At 43.7% G+C, this 21,268-nt stretch overlaps 1 protein-coding gene across 5 annotated transcripts in view; it reads right to left on the bottom strand.

Annotated features, from left to right (window-relative positions):
- Nucleotides 1-19,780, bottom strand: part of LOC106576543 (MICOS complex subunit MIC19) — a 147,542-nt gene extending 127,762 nt beyond the window's left edge. Inside the window, exons 1-4 of one of the 5 annotated variants that reach the window (XM_045700064.2) lie at nucleotides 19,525-19,769; nucleotides 17,722-18,066; nucleotides 16,635-16,845; nucleotides 8,517-8,610 (exon numbers count right to left, since the gene is read on the bottom strand). In XM_045700064.2, the coding sequence (XP_045556020.1) occupies nucleotides 8,517-8,610; nucleotides 16,635-16,845; nucleotides 17,722-18,066; nucleotides 19,525-19,605 (731 nt within the window). In that variant the 5' untranslated portion in view covers nucleotides 19,606-19,769. Of the gene's footprint in view, nucleotides 1-5,606; nucleotides 6,890-8,516; nucleotides 8,611-16,634; nucleotides 18,067-19,524 lie in introns of those variants that run through there. The other 4 variants (XM_082964053.1, XM_082964052.1, XM_082964050.1 and 1 more) reach the window with 4 other exon arrangements.
- Between the last annotated feature and the right edge of the window lie 1,488 nt (nucleotides 19,781-21,268).

Raw genomic sequence — 21,268 nt, 5'->3', positions numbered from 1 at the left:
GACAAAGCAGAGGAGAAGAGGGACAGAGAAGAGAAAGAGATAAGAGCTGTGTGGTATTTGAGAGGAAGAGGAGAGTAGAGGTAAATAGAGAGGCTAGGAGGTCGAGAGAGAGAAGAGGTAAATATAGAGGAGAGGTCAAGAGAGAGAATAGAAGAGGTAAATATAGAGGATAGAAGTCAAGAGAGAGAATAGAAGAGGTAAATATAGAGGATAGAAGTCAAGAGAGAGAGAGAGAGAATATGAGGTCGAGAGCGAGATGAGTACTGCATATTTCTTTCACTCTGCAGCCTTTCTGCTCTGACGCCTCTCAGAGGAGTCTTCAGAAAATCTGCTCCCTGCAGCCACCCCGCCTTAAATGAGATAGGGCTGCCTGCAAATGAACACTCCACACATATTCTGTGTGTGTATTTGTGTGTGAGAATGAGAGAGGGACTGAGTGAGTGTGTGTGTGTGTGTGTGTGTGTGTGTGTGTGTGTGTGTGTGTGTGTGTGTGTGTGTGTGTGTGAGAGAGTTTTTCCTGAAGCCAATTTTGGGGGTTCTTCTGTATTGGTTGTGTGTTCTAACAGAGGTTGTAAGCAGCAGTAGCAGTTTCACTGCAGACCTCTAAATTTAATGAAGCATGGCACCATCTGGCCAGCTCAGTGGTGACACCAAACACACACACTAGGCTTGGGCGATATACCGTATACAGTGTTTTTTTAAATTTTTATAATGACGGCATGATCTTCAATACAGTATCATTTTTTTGTTGTTGAGGCAACTCACAGGGGCTGTGGGGGTGCGTGCTATGCCACTGCTTATTTAAATAAAGGTTCAATAAAAAAAATGAACTAGACAAGTCAGTTAAGAACAACTTACCCCGGCCAAACCCGAACGACGCTGGGCCAATTGTGCGCCGCCCTATGGGACTCCCAATCACAGACGGATGTGATACAGCCTGGATTCGAACCAGGGACTGTAGTGACGCCTCTTGCACTGAGACTCAGTGCCTTATACTTAACTTATAGTGATGCAGCGGTCTAACTATAAGAAATCTTAAAGGTGTCAAATAAATGATGTCCAGCTCAGGACTCCAGCTATGGATTTAGTTTGCTAACTTGCTAGCTAAGTGGCTAGATGTCAAGATCAAGCTTATTGGTTACAGCAGAGACATTCAATCCCCTTCAGGATCAAGTTCCCTGTTGCCTAAATTGTTTTGTGCACTTCCGGTAATACTGTATACCCTGGTATGGCATGAACATCTGGATACAACCCTAACACACACACACACACACACACACACACACACACACACACACACACACACACACACACACACACACACACACACACGACAGGAATGATAGAGGAGGGAATGAGTGAACTACTGCAAAGTGAGACCCAGGTAAGTTCATAGGTCACTAAATGCCTGTGACAGCTTCACACTATGGTTTTGACCAACGGTCAATTCATTCATAACTCCACACCTTGACTCTTCAGTTTTTACTACAGTCAACACTTCCAGTTAAGTTTAAAACAATCCAATCTTAGGCTAGCTGGTCATGACACCTCTATTCCAGCACAGGTTCCTGATCACAAGTAGTCTGCTAAACACCATCGCAGTTCAATTACCTTTGATGGCGAACCTGTGAAAAAGCCTTCTGTGCCGTCATCTCTCTCTCAATTAAAAGATAACAGTGGACCTTTTCCCCAATAAATTCAAATGAATTGAGTTTTCTATGATAGAAAGAAGAAAATTTAAAAAAAACTGTCATGACATATTAAGGATGAAAAATTAGCAGAGAAGGAAGATTTGATATCCTGGAGAGGAGAAAAGGCCAATGCCTCAGAGTAGAGTTAACCTACTGTACCATTCACCTTCCAACTCAGACCTTACAGAGTAGAGTTAACCTACTGTACCATTCACCTTCCAACTCAGACCTTACAGAGTAGAGTTAACCTACTGTACCATTCACCTTCCAACTCAGACCTTACAGAGTAGAGAGTTAACCTACTGTACCATTCACCTTCCAACTCAGACCTTACAGAGTAGAGTTAACCTACTGTACCATTCACCTACCAACTCAGACCTTACTGAGTAGAGTTAACCTACTGTACCATTCACCTTCCAACTCAGACCTTACAGAGTAGAGTTAACCTACTGTACCATTCACCTACCAACTCAGACCTTACAGAGTAGAGTTAACCTACTGTACCATTCACCTTCCAACTCAGACCTTACAGAGTAGAGTTAACCTACTGTACCATTCACCTACCAACTCAGACCTTACAGAGTAGAGTTAACCTACCATTCACCTTCCAACTCAGAACTTACAGAGTAGAGTTAACCTACTGTACCATTCACCTTCCAACTCAGACCTTACAGAGTAGAGTTAACCTACTGTACCATTCACCTACCAACTCAGACCTTACAGAGTAGAGTTAGCCTACCATTCACCTACCAACTCAAAGACCTTAAATGCAGACCAAACCAGCTCTGCCCGTGCGTCTGCGTGTGCCACCACACGTGTTAATTGTGTCTATCCCCACCAGACACCTTCATGACAAGCAGGTTAAAAAAATATATACAGTAGGGAAAAAAGTATTTGATCCCCTGCTGATTTTGTACGTTTGCCCACTTACAAAGAAATGATCAGTCTATAATTTTAATAGTAGGTTAATTTGAACAGTGAGAGACAGAATAACAACAAAAACATCCAGAAACACGCATGTCAAAAATGTTATAAATTGATTTGCATTTTAATGAGGGAAATAAGTATTTGACCCCTCTGCAAAACATGACTTAGTACTTGGTGGCAAAACCCTTGTTGGCAAACACAGAAGTCAGACGTTTCTTGTAGTTGGCCACCAGGTTTGCGCACATCTCAGGAGGGATTTTGTCCCACTCCTCTTTGCAGATCTTCTCCAAGTCATTAAGGTTTCGAGGCTGACGTTTGGCAACTCGAACCTTCAGCTCCCTCCACAGATTTTCTATGGGATTAAGGTCTGGAGACTGGCCTTTCCACTCCAGGACCTTAATGTTTCGTCTTCTTGAGCCACTCCTTTGTTGCCTTGGCCGTGTGTTTTGGGTCATTGTCATGCTGGAATTCCCATCCACGGCCCATTTTCAATGCCCTGGCTGAGGGAATGAGGTTCTCACCCAAGATTTGACGGTACATGGCCCCGTCCATCGTCCCTTTGATGCGGTGAGGTTGACCTGTCCCCTTAGCAGAAAAACACCCCCAAAGCATAATGTTTCCACCTCCATGTTTGACGGTGGAGATGGCGTTCTTGGGGTCATAGGCAGCATTCCTCCTCCTCCAAACACGGCGAGTTGAGTTGATGTCAAAGAGCTCCATTTTGGTCTCATCTGACCACAACACTTTCACCAGTTGTCCTCTGAGTCATTCAGATGTTCATTGGCAAACTTCAGACGGGCATGTATATGTATTCTTGAGCAGGGGGACCTTGCGGGCGCTGCAGGATTTCAGTCCTTCACGGCGTAGTGTGTTACCAATTGTTTTCTTGGTGACTATGGTCCCAGCTGCCTTGAGATCATTGACAAGATCCTCCCGTGTAGTTCTGGGCTGATTCCTCACCGTTCTCATGATCATTGCAACTCCACGAGGTGAGATCTTGCATGGAGCCCCAGGGAGATTGACAGTTCTTTTGTGTTTCTTCCATTTGCGAATAATCGCACCAAATGTTGTCACCTTCTCACCAAGCTGCTTGGCGATGGTCTTGTAGCCCATTCCAGCCTTGTGTAGGTCTACAGTCTTGTCCCTGACATCCTTGGAGAGCTCTTTGGTCTTGGCCATGGTGGAGAGTTTGGAATCTGATTGCTTCTGTGGACAGGTGTCTTTTATACAGGTAATAAGCTGCGGTTAGGAGCACTCCCTTTAAGAGTGTGCTCCTAATCTCAGCTCGTTACCTGTATAAAAGACACCTGGGAGCCAGAAATCTTTCTGATTGAGAGGGGGTCAAATACATATTTCCCTCATTAAAATGCAAATCAATTTATAACATTTCTGACATTCGTTTTTCTGGATATTTTACAAAATCAGCAGGGAATCAAATACTCCCCCCCCCCCACTGTATATATATTAATTCGGGAAGAGGTCGAAACACATGAAACATTCATGGACATTTAGCTAGGTTGTTGTTGCTTGATAATTTGTCCTGGGAGATGAACATTGGGTTGTTATTTTATCTAAAATGCACATGGTGCTTTTCTGTTTTTGCTGGATCTTTGAAGAAGTCTGACCCATGTTGAGTCAGTCACACAAAACCATGTGTTCTCTACTCTGACAATTATCCACAGATAAAAAGGGGAAACCTAGTTTGTTTATCTCCTTATTCATTCTTCTTCTATGGATTTTATATGGTGGTTGGCAACCAACTTTAAGGTGCATTACCACCGCCAAATGGACTGAGTGTGAACCTCCGTCTTTCATTCACTCACGTGTGTATATGCTCCTAAAAACCAATGAGGAGATGGGAGAGACGGGACTTGCAACGTGTCACACGTCCAAATTAGAACCAAGTTCTATTTTAGTGCCTGGCTACGCAGACGCTCGTTGGCGCTCGCGAGCAATTAGGATGAAATGATTGAATAACGTGTAAATGTATTTTGCAATGCAGGCGGTGTGGTCAGCATGTTAGGCCCATCTGTTAACAGCTACAGTTGCTGAAAATCCACATCCAACATCCTGGAGACACTCTGTTCCAAACTGTATGCTGGCCATTTGCATCAACCACCTCTTCCCCCTCCACCATTTTGAAAAGTGAACATTCACACAATGTCTTCAGGCCTAAACATGAGTGAGTCCCACAGCAAAGGGAGTTAAACATCTTATAGTGGATTATCTTCTCCAAGTCTCACTCCCACGACTCGTTGGCTCTACTAAACCCAAATGAAAACACAAACATAAAAAAAGTCAGAGAGGAGAGAACTTGGTGGGGACACGACATTAAGGGAAATATTGATTCTGTCCATCCAAGCAGCACAGCATCATGGTCAATAAAGCCCCGTACTTTCCTTCAATGGTGTATTCCCTATATAGTGCACTAAATGTTACCAGAACCCTATGGGCCCTGGTCAAAAGAAGTGCACTATATACAGAATAGGGTGCCATTTGGGACTCAGCCCTGGGAGATGCGACAGGCACTACCTCGTCCCATCCCTGTTGCTTCAGCCAACAAAGCCATATAAACCAAGACAGATGCTCGTTCTAAATTCTATTTTATTATGGCTGACAGGAAATACATTTCTTTATCAATAGCAATTTGTCCAGGTTAGTGCCTGGGCCCGACTGGAAAGATGACCCGTAAAGCTGTTTTACTAATGTTTACTCCACGATATTAAGAGGGACACACACACACACACACACACACACACACACACACACACACACACACACACCGTTGGAGAGCATGCGTGCTGGCAAACAGCTTACAGATGATTGCTTTTTAATTTTGAATGACCGTTGTTCATAAAAAGTAACAAAAAGCACCTAAAACAGTGAAGAGGTAAACCAAATAAGTGGAGGACTTGAGGCAGTCTGAGCGAGCCCACAGCGACATCACCATCATAATGAACAGAATTAATTGCAGCCCACAATTTACACTCAAATTGGTACAGTACGTTTACTTCTCTGAATAGAGGTCCATACACAACACACATTTACGTCAATAAAAGACAAAACAACTCAAAAACTAAACAATGATCTTTGTTCCTGTGAATAGCCTCCCTTAAACACACCTCAAAAAACCTTAATAGCCATAGTCTAATGCTAGCGCCTCCCATTCACTCTATAGGGGCATTTCCCATCCATACTGTAATAGCAGCTACATTAAGCGCTAGGCTAAACGACTTAGTCATTCACTGGTAGGTCTTTGGAGCCCATCCAGTACCATTAGAGGGGAATGATGTGTTTATCAGACATGCACCTGCTCCATTGTGGCGAAGAGGGGAGGAAAAGGGAGTTTTGCACCCCAAATGGCACCCCATTTCCTACACAGTGCACTACTTTTGACCAGAGTGCAATGGCTACACACATGGACCCTGGTCAAAAGTAGTGCACTATATAGTGAATAGGGAGCCATTTGGGATGCAGACGAGAAGTGGGGAAGGCGCTGGGAAGGAAGCCACGATGCCTCATCAAGGCTGGCTAATAGATCACCCACTCAGCACCCAGGAAATTACATCTCGATGGCGGCCTCTCCCAGACATGATTAATTGAGCCCCAAAAAAAGGATAGGAGGTAAGGGGGACGAAATAAACGCTGATGTGCTTCGGAAGATAAATAGATTGAACACATGTGGGAGAAGGGATGAATCTGACCTTTTTTACTATTAATGGAATACAGAATTGGCAGGAGGTTTCTGCAAAAGTGTGCTTTCTCTCCCTTTCTTTTGGAATCAGGAAACTATACAGTACATTCAGAAAGTATTCACACCCAATGACTTTTTCCACAGTTTGTTGTGTTCCAAAGTGAGATTAAAATGGATTTAATTGCCATTTGTCGTCAATGATCTAGACCAAATACTCTAAAATCAAAGAAAAATTATCACATTTGTAAAAAATAAATAATAATTATATGAAAAGTAAAACACTAAAATACTGCATCTTGATTATATAAGTACTCAACCATGTTAGAATCACATTTGGCAGCGATTACAGCTGAGTCTTTCTGGGTAAGTCTAAGAGCATGCCACACCTGGAATGTGCAACATTTTCCCATTATCATTTTCAAAATTCTTCAAGCTCTGTCAAATTGGTCAAAAAAAGTAAAAACTAACTCAGCCAATCAGGAACATTCACTGTCTTCTTGGTAAGCAACGTCAGCGCAGATTTGGACTTGTGTTTCAGGTTATTGTCCTGCTGAAAGGTGAATTCATCTCCCAGTGTCTGGTGAAAAACAAACTGAACTAGGTTACGTTTCTTTTTTATCCTGAAAAACTCTCCAGTCCCAAAAGATTAAAAGAATACCCATAGCATGATGCAGCCACCACTATGCTTGAAAATATGGAGAGTGGTACTCAGTAATGTGTTATATTACATTTGCCTCAAATATAACACTTTGTATTCAGGAAAACATTTGAATTGTTTTGCCACATTTATTGCAGTATTACTTCGGATGCATGTTTTGGAATATTTTTATTCTGTACAAGCTTCCTTCTTTTCACTCTGTCAATAAGGTTAGTCTTGTGGAGTAACTACAATGTTGTTGATCCAACCCCAGTTTTTATCACAACCATTAAACTATGCAACTGTTTTAAAGTCACCATTGGCATCATGGTGAAATCCCAGAGCGGTTTCCTTTCTGAGTTAGGAAGGAGTCTGTATCTTTGTTGTGACTTGGTGTATTGGCACAGCATCCAAAGTGTAATTGGGATATTCAATGTCTAATTTGCTTATTTTACCCATTGACCAACAGGTGCCCTTCTTTGCAAGTCATTGGAAAACCTCCCTGGTCTTTGTGGCTGAACGTGTGTTTGTAATTCACTGCTAGACTGAGGGATCTTACAGATAATTGTGTGTGGGTTACAGAGATGAGGTAGTCATTCAAAAATCATGTTAAACAATATTATTACACACAGAGTGAGTCCATGCAACTTATTAGGTGAATTGTTAAGCAAATGTATGCTACTGAACATATTAAGGCCTGCCATAACAAAGGGGTTGAATACTTATTGACTCAAGACATGTCAGATTTTCATTTCTTATTCAATTTGTAAAATTCTCGAAAAACGTAATTCCAATTTGAAATGGGGTATTATGTGTAGGCCAGTGACAACACATCTCAATTTAATCAATTTCAAAATCAGGCTCCAACAACAAAATGTGGAAAAAGTCAAGGAGTGTGAATACTTTCTGAAGGCACTGTACAGCATGAAATACCCTTGATATATATTTTACTAAGTCAATATGTATTCATTGACAATGTTTTGCCGTCAAACTGGTGGCAGTTGTGAAAACCGTCACTAGTTGGAAGAGTTGCAGTTGTAATTTAAAATAATGTCATTGTTGGTTAGATGCGTTTTTCATTAATTAGGCTATTTTCTCTTGAACCATACCCACTGGGAAAACACTGGTTGAATCAACGCTGTTTCCACAGAGAAACTCATGGACAATAGACAAAAAAAATGAATACATTTCTTTATTATTCAAATATAAATTACCAAAAAGATGATGCGATTGCCATAGATTTTCTGTTAATGACCAAAATTACTGAAGATTCCAGTAACTTTGGTAAATTACCGTTGGCTTCACAACCCTTCAAAGAATGCAACAAACCAAAGGACCAATCAGAGAAGTAGAGGGTGTGGCTCAGTCCCATAGAGGTTAATGGAAGGGCTAAGGTCAGGGGTGGGGCTTAGACAGGATACATTCTAACACCTACTGCATTGCTTTGTATGAGGCTGTTCGAGGACAGTTACTGTACTACAGTGGACAGGTAAGGCTGATGTGGTGGTGTTTAACCATGGTGGTTCATAGAGACGTGTGTGTGTGTGTCTGTGTGTGTGTCTCTCACCATGCTTGCAGCTCCTGCTCAGCCTTCGCCCTCTCCTTCAACAGGCCTTTCTGCAGATCCTCTGTGATCTTCTTCCTCAGCTCTTCTTCATCAACTATAGGAGAGAGACAGACAGATAGGCCAGGGTGAGGCACTGTGGACCAGTGTGTGTATGTGTGTGACATGTACTGTATGATGTGCCTGTTTACCATGCGTATGTTGACTAGCTGTGGGCAATAAAACTGGTCCTGTGTGTCTCAGTTGGTAGAGCATGGTGTTTGCAATGCCAGGGTTGTGGGTTCGATTCCCACGGGGGACCAGTACGGAGAAAGAAAATTATGAAATGTATGCAGAAAAAAAATGTATGAAATGTATGCATTCACTACTGTAAGTCGCTCTGGATAAGAGCGTCTGCTAAATGACTAAAATGTAAAAAATCTAAATGGTGTGTGTACTGTGAGGGTAGTGAGGTGGGACTGGCCTCTAGCCTCTCTAGCCAGAAGATATTAGAGGAGAGCTATACAGCCAGAAGATATTAGCCAGAAGAGAGGAGGGCTACACAGCCAGAAGAGAGGAGGGCTACACAGCCAGAAGAGAGGAGGGCTACACAGCCAGAAGAGAGGAGGGCTACACAGCCAGAAGAGAGGAGGGCTACACAGCCAGAAGAGAGGAGGGCTACACAGCCAGGACCAGAGAGGAGGGCTACACAGCCAGAAGAGAGGAGGGCTACACAGCCAGAAGAGAGGAGGGCTACACAGCCAGAAGAGAGGAGGGCTACACAGCCAGAAGAGGAGGGCAGAAGGGAGGGTTAGATCTGCCACGCAGGTGACTGGTGGTGCGCTATTAAAACCTCATCACATACTCACACACAACCTCCCCACACATTTTTTATAGCTTTACTTTTCCCCCAATCTCCTTGTATTTATGTTACTGGCGTCATGGCGTGTTTGACCGTGTGTCTTCTTGGTCCTATCTTGGCAGGTAATTAAGCATGAAAGTAAGACGTGGGGCGAGCTAAGAGGCCAAGACGTGCTCTGAAGGCAGAAGTGCCATGCGGTGTGTCGGTGCAGCAGCAACACTGCAGTGCTGGGAGAGAGAGAGGGGTGTGTGCTTACAGATGACTCAAGTGAGACTGGCGCATTACAGAGAGATGGGATAATCGCCATTGTCAGAGAGCCTGTTATTACCAGGTAGACCCGGTCGCAGTGTAACGGTGAAGGACACACACACACACACACACACACACACCGAAATTGGCTGGCTGGCTAACTCTCATTTGCTGAACAAGTGGAACACCTATGATCTCTAACACACTGTAGAGCAGAGCAGGAAAGCCCTTGGAGACGGTTTGTGACTGGAGCTTGTTACAGCCCAGCTTCTAGTCTGCTGGGTACCCCCCCCTTTGGTCCCGAGAAGGATAGGACCTAAAATAAAAATCCCCTCTAATGGGGGGCTAGAGGAAAGAGAGAGGGAGGGGAGCAGACAGGGATAGAGGGATGAGTGTAGGAGGGAGGAGGAGGAAAATGAGGCATGAAGCCTCTCTCTTCAATTCCCTGGATCTGTGGTTCAGTCAGCTTCACTTGAGAGATGTTCTTGGCATGGCGCTTCCGTCTGTGTGTGTGTGTGTGTGTGAGCGTCCGGAGTACCCCCCTAGGAGTGCAGTAGTCTCAGTCTCTGAGTTAATTAAACTCTCAGGCTAACAGAGCCCAGGCACAAGCAGGTGTCCTTCCCTGTGTTAGCTAAATAGTGCATAATAGTCAACCTGACTCATTACTATGACCCCTCCTTGCTTCAGGTGAGTCATTATCTCAGACCGGATTGACACATTAAAATAGACGAGCATGCCATTGCAGCTCTGTTACAATAATTCTAATGGGGCCTTAAGTCAATGGGAACTTTTATGTTCCCTTTGAGTATCAACGAAGGGGTCTACAGCCTCCCCTCCTGTCTTTCCTGTGCCCTCTACTGACTGTCGCATCAATAAAAACAGAGGCTAGAATCCTTCCAAAAGAAAGTGTCAAAAGGAGGAACTAAGTACCTTATACTGCCACTTCTCATCAAGGCCAAGAATAGATAGCTTCTTGTTACCGTGACGATGCCTGGGCTCAATACCATATTTCTCTGCGGGCAAGGCATTAATCAAACAGTGGGTTGAGGGTAATGGATGCCGGGGTTAGGGGCCCCTCCATGTATCATCTCTCCGGGAAGCTGATATTTGATAAGTGAATTAAAGATATGGTTCTTAAAACAGAAGAGAGCTCCACACGTAGTACTCTGGAGTCCCAGCCTGCTGCAAGTAAGGTCAATCCTATTTCTCCCGCTCTCTCATTTTCTCCTTCTCTCTGTCTAACCACCTGCCTCTCTTTGTTTCTCCTTCCCCTTTGTTTCTCCTTCCATCTCTTTTCCTTCCTCTCCAACCTAATTTCAGAGAACAGAATGAGAGCGTAAAGGCGGTGGACAGAGAGCCGTCTGTAGAAACTTGGAGAGAGAATGCAAAGGGAATGTTGTCACATTGTGCAAAAAACATGCGGCAAATAGTGCATTCCTTAGCGTACACAACACTGACCATCTGAAATGGTCAACTGCAGGGCTCTCTAGAGGGTGGTGTGGTCTTCCCAACACATCACCGGGGGCAAACGACCCGCCCTCCAGGACACCTACAGCACCCAATGTCACAGGAAGGCAAAAAATATAATCAAGGACATCAACCACCCGAGCCACGGCCTGTTCACCCCGCTATCATCCAGAAGGCGAGGTCAGTACAGGTGCAAAGCTGGGACTGGGAGACAGAAGCTGTTTTTCCTATCTCAAGGCCATCAGACTGTTAAATAGCCACCACTAGCCGGCTACCACCCGGTTACTCAACCCTGCACCTTAGAGGCTGCTGCCCAATATACATAGAATCACTGGTCACTTAATAATGGAACACTAGTCTCTCGTTTACATACTGCTTTCCTCATCTCATATGTATATACTGTATTCTTTTCTACTGTATGTTAGTCAATGCCACTCCGACATTGCGCAATCTGATAATCATATATTTCTTAATTCCATTCTTTTAGAACTGCATTGTTGTAGCTTGGAACACAAGCATTTCGCTACACCCGCAATAACATCTGCTAAATATGTTATTGACCAATAAAATATAATTTGATTTTGATGATGCTAATCAGTCGAGAAAGTTTGAAAACATGGTAAACAAATGACTGCAATCACTTCAATTGATCCTGAAAGTGAGTAGGCCCAGCACAACTGTCACCAAGAATACATCAGAAACACTAGCTGTAGAGCTAACTGCTGACAGCAACCAACACATTATCTGAAGCAGGCTGAGTGTTGGAAGACTACAGAGAAATAAACCTGTGTAATCGGTCTTGACTGGAATCCATTTTACAGCCTCCCCAGACTACACTTACATTATCATTGGATGTTATGTAGCGTTTGGCCTGACTCAACAGTTCACAATTTTGTGAAGACCATGGACCAAACTGCGTAGGTCTGCAATTACAACCCTCCTCATCATCATACTCCATGTTCTCCCCGTACTTCCCTACTCCGAGGAAAAGGGAGTCAGCCGTAGAATGGGTTCTGATAGGATAAACATGTCAAGGGTCCTTCGGGCACTCCGTTGGCTAGGCAGGGGTCATAGACAATTCCAGATCAACAGAGCCCCCGTGTCAATCCTGAGTAGGACATGGAAATGTTAAAGAGATTAAAAACTCACCTTTGAGATTTTTTCCCATCACCCCCTAAACCCCGGTGAGAAAGAAAAACTACTAGAAAGGAGCTCTTTCTTGGCAAAGGGAGATAGACGGGATGCAAACTGCATTTCTCATCAGACGTTTCATTAACCCCGTGACCCGCATAGAGGGCATAATCTGCAACATTACCACTTCTGCACGCCTCACCACCACGTTGCAGACGCACTGTTTCCAACACCTTCAAAAAGAAAAACTACCCTCGTAGCCGCTGTCTCGTGCAAAAACTCCCCCACCTTCGCCTGTAATTTAATCCCAAGAATAACTGATCACTTCCCATTTGATGATGAAGACCAGGGAAGCCATTATGCGTTGGCAGGCGTTTTATACCGCTCCACTCATCTTACACCTCTCTCTCCCTAGTCATCTATAAGCAGGCTATTAGGCCGGGCCAGCCAGTGTGTGGGCGCAGGAGTATGAATATTTATAACCTGCATAGAGCAGTGTAGGAGGCTCAACCTTGACCATACTGTAATCAGCACACAGGCAACTAGGCCGTGATTTAGAGACAGCCAAGAGGTCTAACTCCATACCACCACTCGTGGGCACACAATCAACACTCTCCCCCTCATTAAATAAACGTTGCAACCTTTATGAAAGTGTGGTATTGGGCTCGAGCCTTGGTGACTGTTTAACAAGACTTGCAGAGTTGCAAGATAGCAGAGTTATTCAAAAAAGATAAGACGCGATCGATACGCCAAGTTGACTTTTTCCTGTTGAGTGCATTTAAACAGTGTATAAAACATCAGGAACACCTCTTCCCATGACTGACCAGCTGAAAGCTATGATACCTTATTGATGTCACCTGTTAAATCCACTTCAATCAGTGTAGATGAAGGGGAGGAGACAGGTTAAAGAACATGGATTGTGTATGTGTGCCATTCAGAGGGTGAATGGTCAAGACATAAGATTTAAGTGCTATTGAACGGGGTACGGTAGTAGGTGCCAGGCGCACTGGTTTGAATGTGTCAACAACTGCAACGCTGCTGGGTTTGTCACGGCCAACAGTTTCCCTTGTGTATCAAGAATGGCCCACCACCCAAAGGACATCCAGACAATCTCACACAACTGTAGGAAGCATTAGAGTCAAGATGGGCCAGCATCCCTGTGGAACGCTTTCGACACCTTGTAGTCTATGCCTGACAAATTGAGGCTGTTCTAAGGGCAAATGGGGGTGCAACTCAATATTACGAAGGTGTTCCTAATGTTTTGTGTACTAAGTGTATAATGAACATGGGACAACCTTTAAAACATGTATCCTTTCTTTCAATGTCGACTTACATCACTGTGCTTGTAGGCCACACGTTGAGAAGAATTTGAAGCCGTCACAAGAACACAACGAATGAAGGTTATAGCACTATAGAAAAGCTCCACCTGTGTACTGCAGTCATCTAATAACCAAACCACCATGCACCTGACGAACCCCTGACATAAAAAAAGTATAGTACTTTCTACCACACATACTGAGGGAGAAATCTTTCTCCTCCAACTCAAAGCTCATTAGTCAGATGTGAGTGTTATTACTGTCTGGTGACGTGGGCAGGAACAGAACACAACTCTTACTCTGATTGCAATGGTAACCTGTGTGGAAATTAATATGCAGCTCTGCATTACCTAACATACCAATTTAGGTAAGTTAGGAGAGAAACTTGTCAACTGACTGACTCATGCACCAAAACTTGACTTGTAATTGGTTAAACTGACTTATTGATGCGTCTGGGGTCTGTTACTTTCACCTAAATTCAAAAAAGACACGTGGTTCAACCGTGACCCGTATTGAAAGATGTGGAGGTCAATCAACGGTTAAAAACAAAACTACACTTGAACTGCCAAAAACACTAGCTGCAATTAGGGTAGCGTCGCTAGAGCTCCTTGGTGACCTTTGCCTCATCTCAAATGTCAAGTCTGGACATACTGTACTGGGGCAGCAGGTAGTCTAGTGGTTAGGGTGGCGAGCAAGCAACTAAAAGTTTGAAAGTTAGAATCCCGGGTCCAACTGGAAAACTCTGGCGGGAAGTGAGCTGGCAACCGGAGGGTTGCTGGTATCAAATCCTACATGCCATTTCCTGCCATTGCGCCCTTGAGCAAGGCACTTAACCCCCCACAACAAATCTCCCTGCGTGTCCAGTGTGGCATCCTACCGCACCTCTCCAAAACCTGTATTGGTATGTATGCATGTGTGTCTTAAAAAGCAGAAGTCAAATTTCAGTTGGACCTTCTGTGCAATTAGCCAATAAAGTGATCTTAATATGATGATGAATAGGGTGAAAATGACACACAAGGCATAATAGACCTCTCATCAAGTTGGTACTATAAACAAGGATCCTTTACTGACCGAAAAGGAGCAACATTTTTTTTTTTGAAAGAGCATTACCTTTTGCAGACACAAAAGACAATTCTTAAAATGTTGCTTTTTCAGTGGAACTAGCTGCAATTTTTTTTTTCAATAATACACAATCCCCCAAAAAACAGTTCATACAAATCCCTGATAAAAAAAATGTAGTGAGACATTGCCGTGTTTATCTTTTAATCTGCAAAGCAATTAACGTGGACAATAGGGAGTGATTTTTTGACAGACAGAATCGGAGAGCGATTGCGTGAATGGCCGGTTGCTAATGAAAACAGATTTATACAAATGTGTTTTTGTTAAGAACGTGTGAGTAGCATGCCGTTACAAGATCAATTGTATTAACAATGTCCTCAAGTAGAGAGCCCAAACAGCATATTAAGAAAGACCTGATAGCGTTAACTTACAGTACAGCATGTCTGACAGTTGATAAGTGGCTTGGGAGTTTTGCTAGGGAGATTTCTATTCCAGATGAACACTTAAGCAGCAAACGCACGCCCACAGCCTTTTCATAATGATGCCGGTTTGTTGTGTGAAACTGAGGAGGCGTCGTTTTAATCACCAGAGGAAGTGCAGCGTGCCTTTAAGATGCCCACTTTTTAATTATCACACCCATTGTGTGCTGTCAAGGATGGGGAAACCTCTTCGCCCACCGTTGTCATCATCTGTGATGGAACCTCCCACGTCCCCATCGTTTCCTGCCTTACCTTCAACAGTCCTTTCCCTGTGGCGAAGACTTGATACACTCCGATACCAGTGTAAGGTGACCCTTAACACGCAAGACGCAAAGCAGCCCTAAGCAAATTGGCTAGTGGAGGGAAAGAATGCATCACATTTAACAGTGAAAAACAGTCAAAAATAAGTTAAAGTATTTCCGCAAAACAGAGGAGGAAAAAATGGCAATGGTTTCTGCTGCCTAGTGGGCCAAAATATAGGAAATGGGCTTAAGTGCGGCATCAATTCATTAACTTTATTACAAGTAAGAATTCATCGTTTCATTAGCGCTTTGGCGATGCCAATGAATCATAATACCAGAGGCCACTGTGAGCGGAATCCTGAGAACGAAGACTAATTACAATCAGAGGGGAGAGAACATTTGTGCTGTATGCGTGGGCTGACTTAAAAGTAAGGTCAAGATTCCCAAATGATGACCGAGTACAGATCCCAAAAGCTGGACTTCTAACCCACTGAACAGTGTGATGCCTGGGGTCATGACTGTGACCTGCTGTGTGAACATGTCAATTTAAGCCAAATTGCTTTAGCTCATTTCAGAGGAAGTGGAGGAAGCAGTACGATTGACCACCTCTGAATTAGTTACGAGGTGGTCAAATACCAGCACACAGTGCAATAATCCAACTGAACCCGTAAATTAACTGACAATCTCATTGACAGGTTGAGTGGTGTGAATGAATGCATGCGTGTCATGTAAGCATGGTGCCACCGAGACCCTTATGGCTGTACACTATAGACCCTTTTTCAGTACACGACACACTGACGTCACGCAAAGATGCGCGCAACTCTTGGCAGCAGTAAGAAAGCCATGACATCTGCGCACATTCAACATAGCCTAGATTAACATTTTTATTACTTCTAAACCCCCAAAAAATGCTAAGATGTTTTGATTATTGCTTGAACTGCCACTAAGATTATATTTGGTTGTGATCTTTACAAAATAATTATTTTGGATGCAGCAGTTGTTAGCTAGAATGCTAACACTCATTGATATAGGATGTAGCAAAAGCTAGCCAAATAGCCATTTTACTGGTTGAAGTTGAAGTGTTTTTTAAGTATAATGCAGTTGATTTGCGATGATGACAAACATAGTAAGCAGGATATTCATACAAGCCTTAAAATCCAATTATAATCCAAAAGTAGTGTGAAATGCACTCAAGCAACATGTAAAGAGTTATTTTCCTGCCGTTCTATAACAACTCCCCCTTGTTCTGCCACCAACTTGCGCCGTCGCCCTCGTGCGGCAATGTTTGTAAACACATTAAGGAGACCCTTATGTCTGTACGCTATAGTAGAACTCACCTGCATGTGCTGCTGGAGGTGCTGCAGCCACTGGTTCTGGCTCTAGGGTGGGAGGAGGAAGAGGGGGGCCAACAACTTCCACTGGTTCTGGGGCAGGAGGAGGAGCAAAAGCTTCCACTGGGGGCTGAGGAGGAGGGGCAATGGGTTCACAAGGGGGAGGAGCAATGAATTCAGCTGGGGGAGGAGGCGGAGCGATGGGTTTGACTGCAGGCTGCAGGGAGAAAGCTTCCATTGGAGGAGCAGCAGACTCAACAGCAGGGGAGGAAGAGATGGATGCCAATGAAGAGGAAAGGGGAGGAGGAGCAATGGGTTCAATTATGGGAGGGGGAGGAGGTGCAATAAGCTCAATTACAGGAGGAGCAGCAGCAGCGGGTTTGATTACAGAAGGATCAGCAATGGGTTCGAATACAGGAGGAGAAGCAACAGGGTTGATTACAGGAGGACCAGCAACAGGGTTGATTACAGGAATAGCAGCAATGGGTTCGATTACAGGATGATGAGCAATGGATTCGATTACAGGAGGAGGAGCAACAGGTTTGATTACAGGAGGAGGAGCAACAGGTTTGATTACAGGAGGAGGAGCAACAGGTTTGATTACAGGAGGAGGAGCAACAGGTTTGATTACAGGAGGAGGAGTAACAGGTTTGATTACAGGAGGAGTAACAGGTTTGATTACAGGAGGAGGAGTAACAGGTTTGATTACAGGAGGAGGAGTAACAGGTTTGATTACAGGAGGAGGAGTAACAGGTTTGATTACAGGAGGAGGAGTAACAGGTTTGATTACAGGAGGAGGAGCAACAGGTTTGATTACAGGAGGATCAGCAACGGGTTCGATTACAGGAGGAGGAGCAACGGGTTTGATTACAGGAGGAGGAGCAACAGGTTTGATTACAGGAGGAGGAGCAACAGGTTTGATTACAGAAGGATCAGCAACAGGTTTGATTACAGGAGGATCAGCAACGGGTTCGATTACAGGAGGATCAGCAACGGGTTCGATTACAGGAGAAGGTGCAGGGATGGTATTGAGTTCCACAGCAACAGGAGCAGGAACAGGGGCCAGGGGTTCAACCTGTGGTGGGAGGGTTACCTGCTCCACAGATGCAGGTGGTGGAGGGGACGCCACAGGCTTTAAAGCAGCTAGGGTAGGAGGTGGGATCACCATGTCAATGATGCTCGGAGCTGCTAACTGTTCCATGGGCGGTGGAGGTGGAGGAGGGGCCACAACTTCAGTGACAGGTGCAGGAGGTTGAGGTGGTAGTGCGATGGATTCTATGGGTGGAAGCGAGGTGATGGGATCGAAGGGGGGTCTGAGGAGAGGCACTGGAATGAGGAGGGGGGAGGGAGCAGCAACAGGGGGTGGGACCTGTGGAAGGGAGGGGGGAAGAAGGGGAGCTATGGGCTCCCTCATTCGGTTGATGACATTCTCAGAGAGCTGCAGAAGAGAGAGAAGAGCAATATGTGAGAGAAAATCAACAGGAGAGAAAAAAGCTCAAATAACAAGGATACCAGATCTGAGCAACACTAAACACTTCAACTCCACCACACTCAAGTGTAAAAGGCAAGTTCTCACAATCTACTTGACAAGCCAACTTAATCACACAAGGCTACAACTCTAGGTGCACTAGCTCTATTACAACAGCCTGCGCAGTGTTATCCCAATATGCATTTAGCAGTGGCACACACGGCTGCTAAAATGTGTCCACCCACCCCCAATTAGTTAGGCCTAGGCTAGCCTTGATCATGACCCCCTGTTCCATTACATAACACATACGAGTGATCGGACGAAGACATCGGTCTGAACATTAACAGGCGTTGCTTGCAGTATGGTTTTGGAAGCATAAAGACCCATATCAGCGAGAAATCATTAAAAAATAAAAAGGTTCAATTGATACACACCTTGATAGGGTTAGTGTTCCCACACGGCCATATCTCCATGTTACAGCAATGGTTTACAGAAGACTAGAGGTAACCGACGACCTGTGTTAATTAGCTATCTAGCAACTCTGGAAGTGTAGTGGAAGTGTAGTTTAGTCGAATGGCGGCACCCATAGCTGTATGGATCTGTGCAAACCTGCTACAGTAAGTGTATATTTTACATTTAAAGGATTCTTCCTTGCTGATAAAAGGGCGTTTCAAAAGCGATGATTATTGGACATTTCTAAACACAGAGTCTTGATTGTTGTTGGCTGAAAAGCTGTAGAACCAAGGCAGAATGCTGCCATTGTATAACACTAGTTGTGATATGGGTGTACAATGTACAACCGTAAGGTATGTTTTGTTTATTGATTTGTACAAGCACGCGTGGCAAGAATGCAGAAGGAAAACACCGCCACACACCAGCTGATTACTCCATGTAAACAAACTTTGTCTTGAGTCTTCTAGCAACAAGGTGCTTCACAATAGGCATTTTCGTGCCAACTAGTCTTAACTTGAAACTAAACTAAAGCCTCTCAACCTATATTTAACTTCAATAGGCACGCAGGGTCCACTGCAACAGTTAAACACTTATCAGCTTACACGTCAGAGAGAAAGTACACGACACGTGTTTTACATGACATGGATTTAATGGTGCAACATGGACTAAACTAATGTTAATTACAATGTCAAAAGTATTATCTATTATAAACTAAATGTCATTACTAAGAACTAGGTCTAGCTGTATCCAGTCATGAATAATTTAGACAACGCGAGACCATTGCATAAACTGACAGAGAGTTAGCTAGCCTAGCTACCATAACAAACGTTACTCTGGCATAACATTGCCTATTTGTTTGGTAATAACGATATAATAATGCAGTCAGTCGTTCCAATCGTTTTTAACGCGCTTCAATACTTCAGAGCAGCATTGGGTTATGCAGTACCTCATTGTTGTTATCCTTTCAGTACTCACCCTTATGCCCTTCACAACCGTGATGTTGTCATTTTCATCCGACTCAAAGGAGACGCGGCGGGTGCTATTGTTCGCTCCCATCTCTGACTACAATCAGCGACAGTGATACCTAACTGCATGCAATGGAAATTGTTGTCATCCACCTGTTTTTAGCCAAAATTGTCAAGTCGTACACCGGGGACAGGGAGCTACAGGGCCGGACACACTTCCGTAGCATGCCAGCTGTCCAATAAAGGCTGCGTTTATTGGAGGTGCGAATACGTCTTGTGCAACAGAGGTGTCCATTGGTTGGGGAATATTTTAAGAGCCAAAAGGATCAGTATAGTGTTGTGTATGCATACACATTAACCAACAAATAAATAGAAGAAAGAAGACATGATGTAACCCACTCAAAATAAATACAACACTTTATAGTTAGCTATTTATATATATTAGGTCTTTAAAACCATACAATTGTTAATCAGTTTGGATTATACTTTCAAAAGACAGGAGTTTGGACTATCTGTCATATTCACTGCTGTTCAATAATAATTTCAATTGGCCTAATGATTTTGGGAAAAATAAACGCATAAATAGCTTCATCAGCTAAAACTCCATCAAACCCAAGCTAAGGTTATTTTATTAAATTGTCTATGTTTTTGTTGTCATTTGAATCTTTGTAAACAATGTACAAATTCAAAATATGGACAATCAGTCCTTGCACCTATAATCTAGGTCCATCTTTGAATTTGACAGTGGTAACATTTCTCCAGACCAATCCCTCAGCTTTATAGCAAAACCCAGAGGTGAATTCCATATGGACTACTAGGCCTACGCATATAACTTCAAATGAGAGAGCAGCAAGGCAATCGGTGCATATGTGGGTTTGTAGTAACGTTTTTAGAATATTTGGAGCATATGGTTTTGTCGGGTATTAAACCGGGGATAGTGAAAAAAATAGGGGATAGCATTTTCGCAGACCTTTTTGTTTACTAAATCTGTTTTTACTTTCGTTAAGCAGACAGCAGCAAAGCACAACCTTTCAGAGCTGTGTGATCTAGAGGCAGACACACACACACACACACGTTTTACTGTCCCTGTGGGGACCAAACAATTGATTCCCATTCAAAATCCTATTTTCCCTAACACCTAACCCTTCACACCTAACCCTAAACCTAACCCCTAACTCTGATTCTAACCCTACCCCGTCACCCCTAACCCTAAACCTAACCCCTAACTCTAATTCTAACCCTACCTGCCGCGGGCAGGTAGCCTAGTGGTTAGAGTGTTGGACTAGTAACTGAAAGATTGCAAGATTGAATCCCCAAGCTGACAAGGTAAAAGTCTGTCGTTCTGCCCCTGAACAAGGCAGTTAACCCACTGTTCCTAGGCCGTCATTGAAAATAAGAATTTGTTCTTAACTGACTTGCCTTGTTAAATAAAGGTAAAATACATTTAAAAAAAATAAACCTTACCCGTAACTCTTATTCTAACCCTAATTGGAACCCTAACTCCTAAAATAGTATTTTTCCTTGTGGGGACCAGCGAAATATCCCCACTTGTCTGAATTTCCCTTGTTTTTACTATCCTTGTGAGGACTTCTGGTCCTCATAAAGAATGTAAAACCAAACACACACACATACACACACAGAGCATCCCCATGTGTTTCTTTTTCTCTGGATAATAGGTTTTTAAATGTTTTTAATGAAGCCAACAGTGGGAGAAACATTTCCCCTGTTGATATTATCTTATCTCCAGACAGTGG

This window comes from Salmo salar, chromosome 17 (assembly GCF_965601325.2).
Source record: "Salmo salar chromosome 17, fSalSal1, whole genome shotgun sequence".
Taxonomy (NCBI): Eukaryota; Metazoa; Chordata; class Actinopteri; order Salmoniformes; family Salmonidae; genus Salmo; species Salmo salar.
The sequence above is the reverse complement of the archived record's forward strand: the minus strand, read 5'-3'. Positions and strand labels throughout refer to the sequence as shown.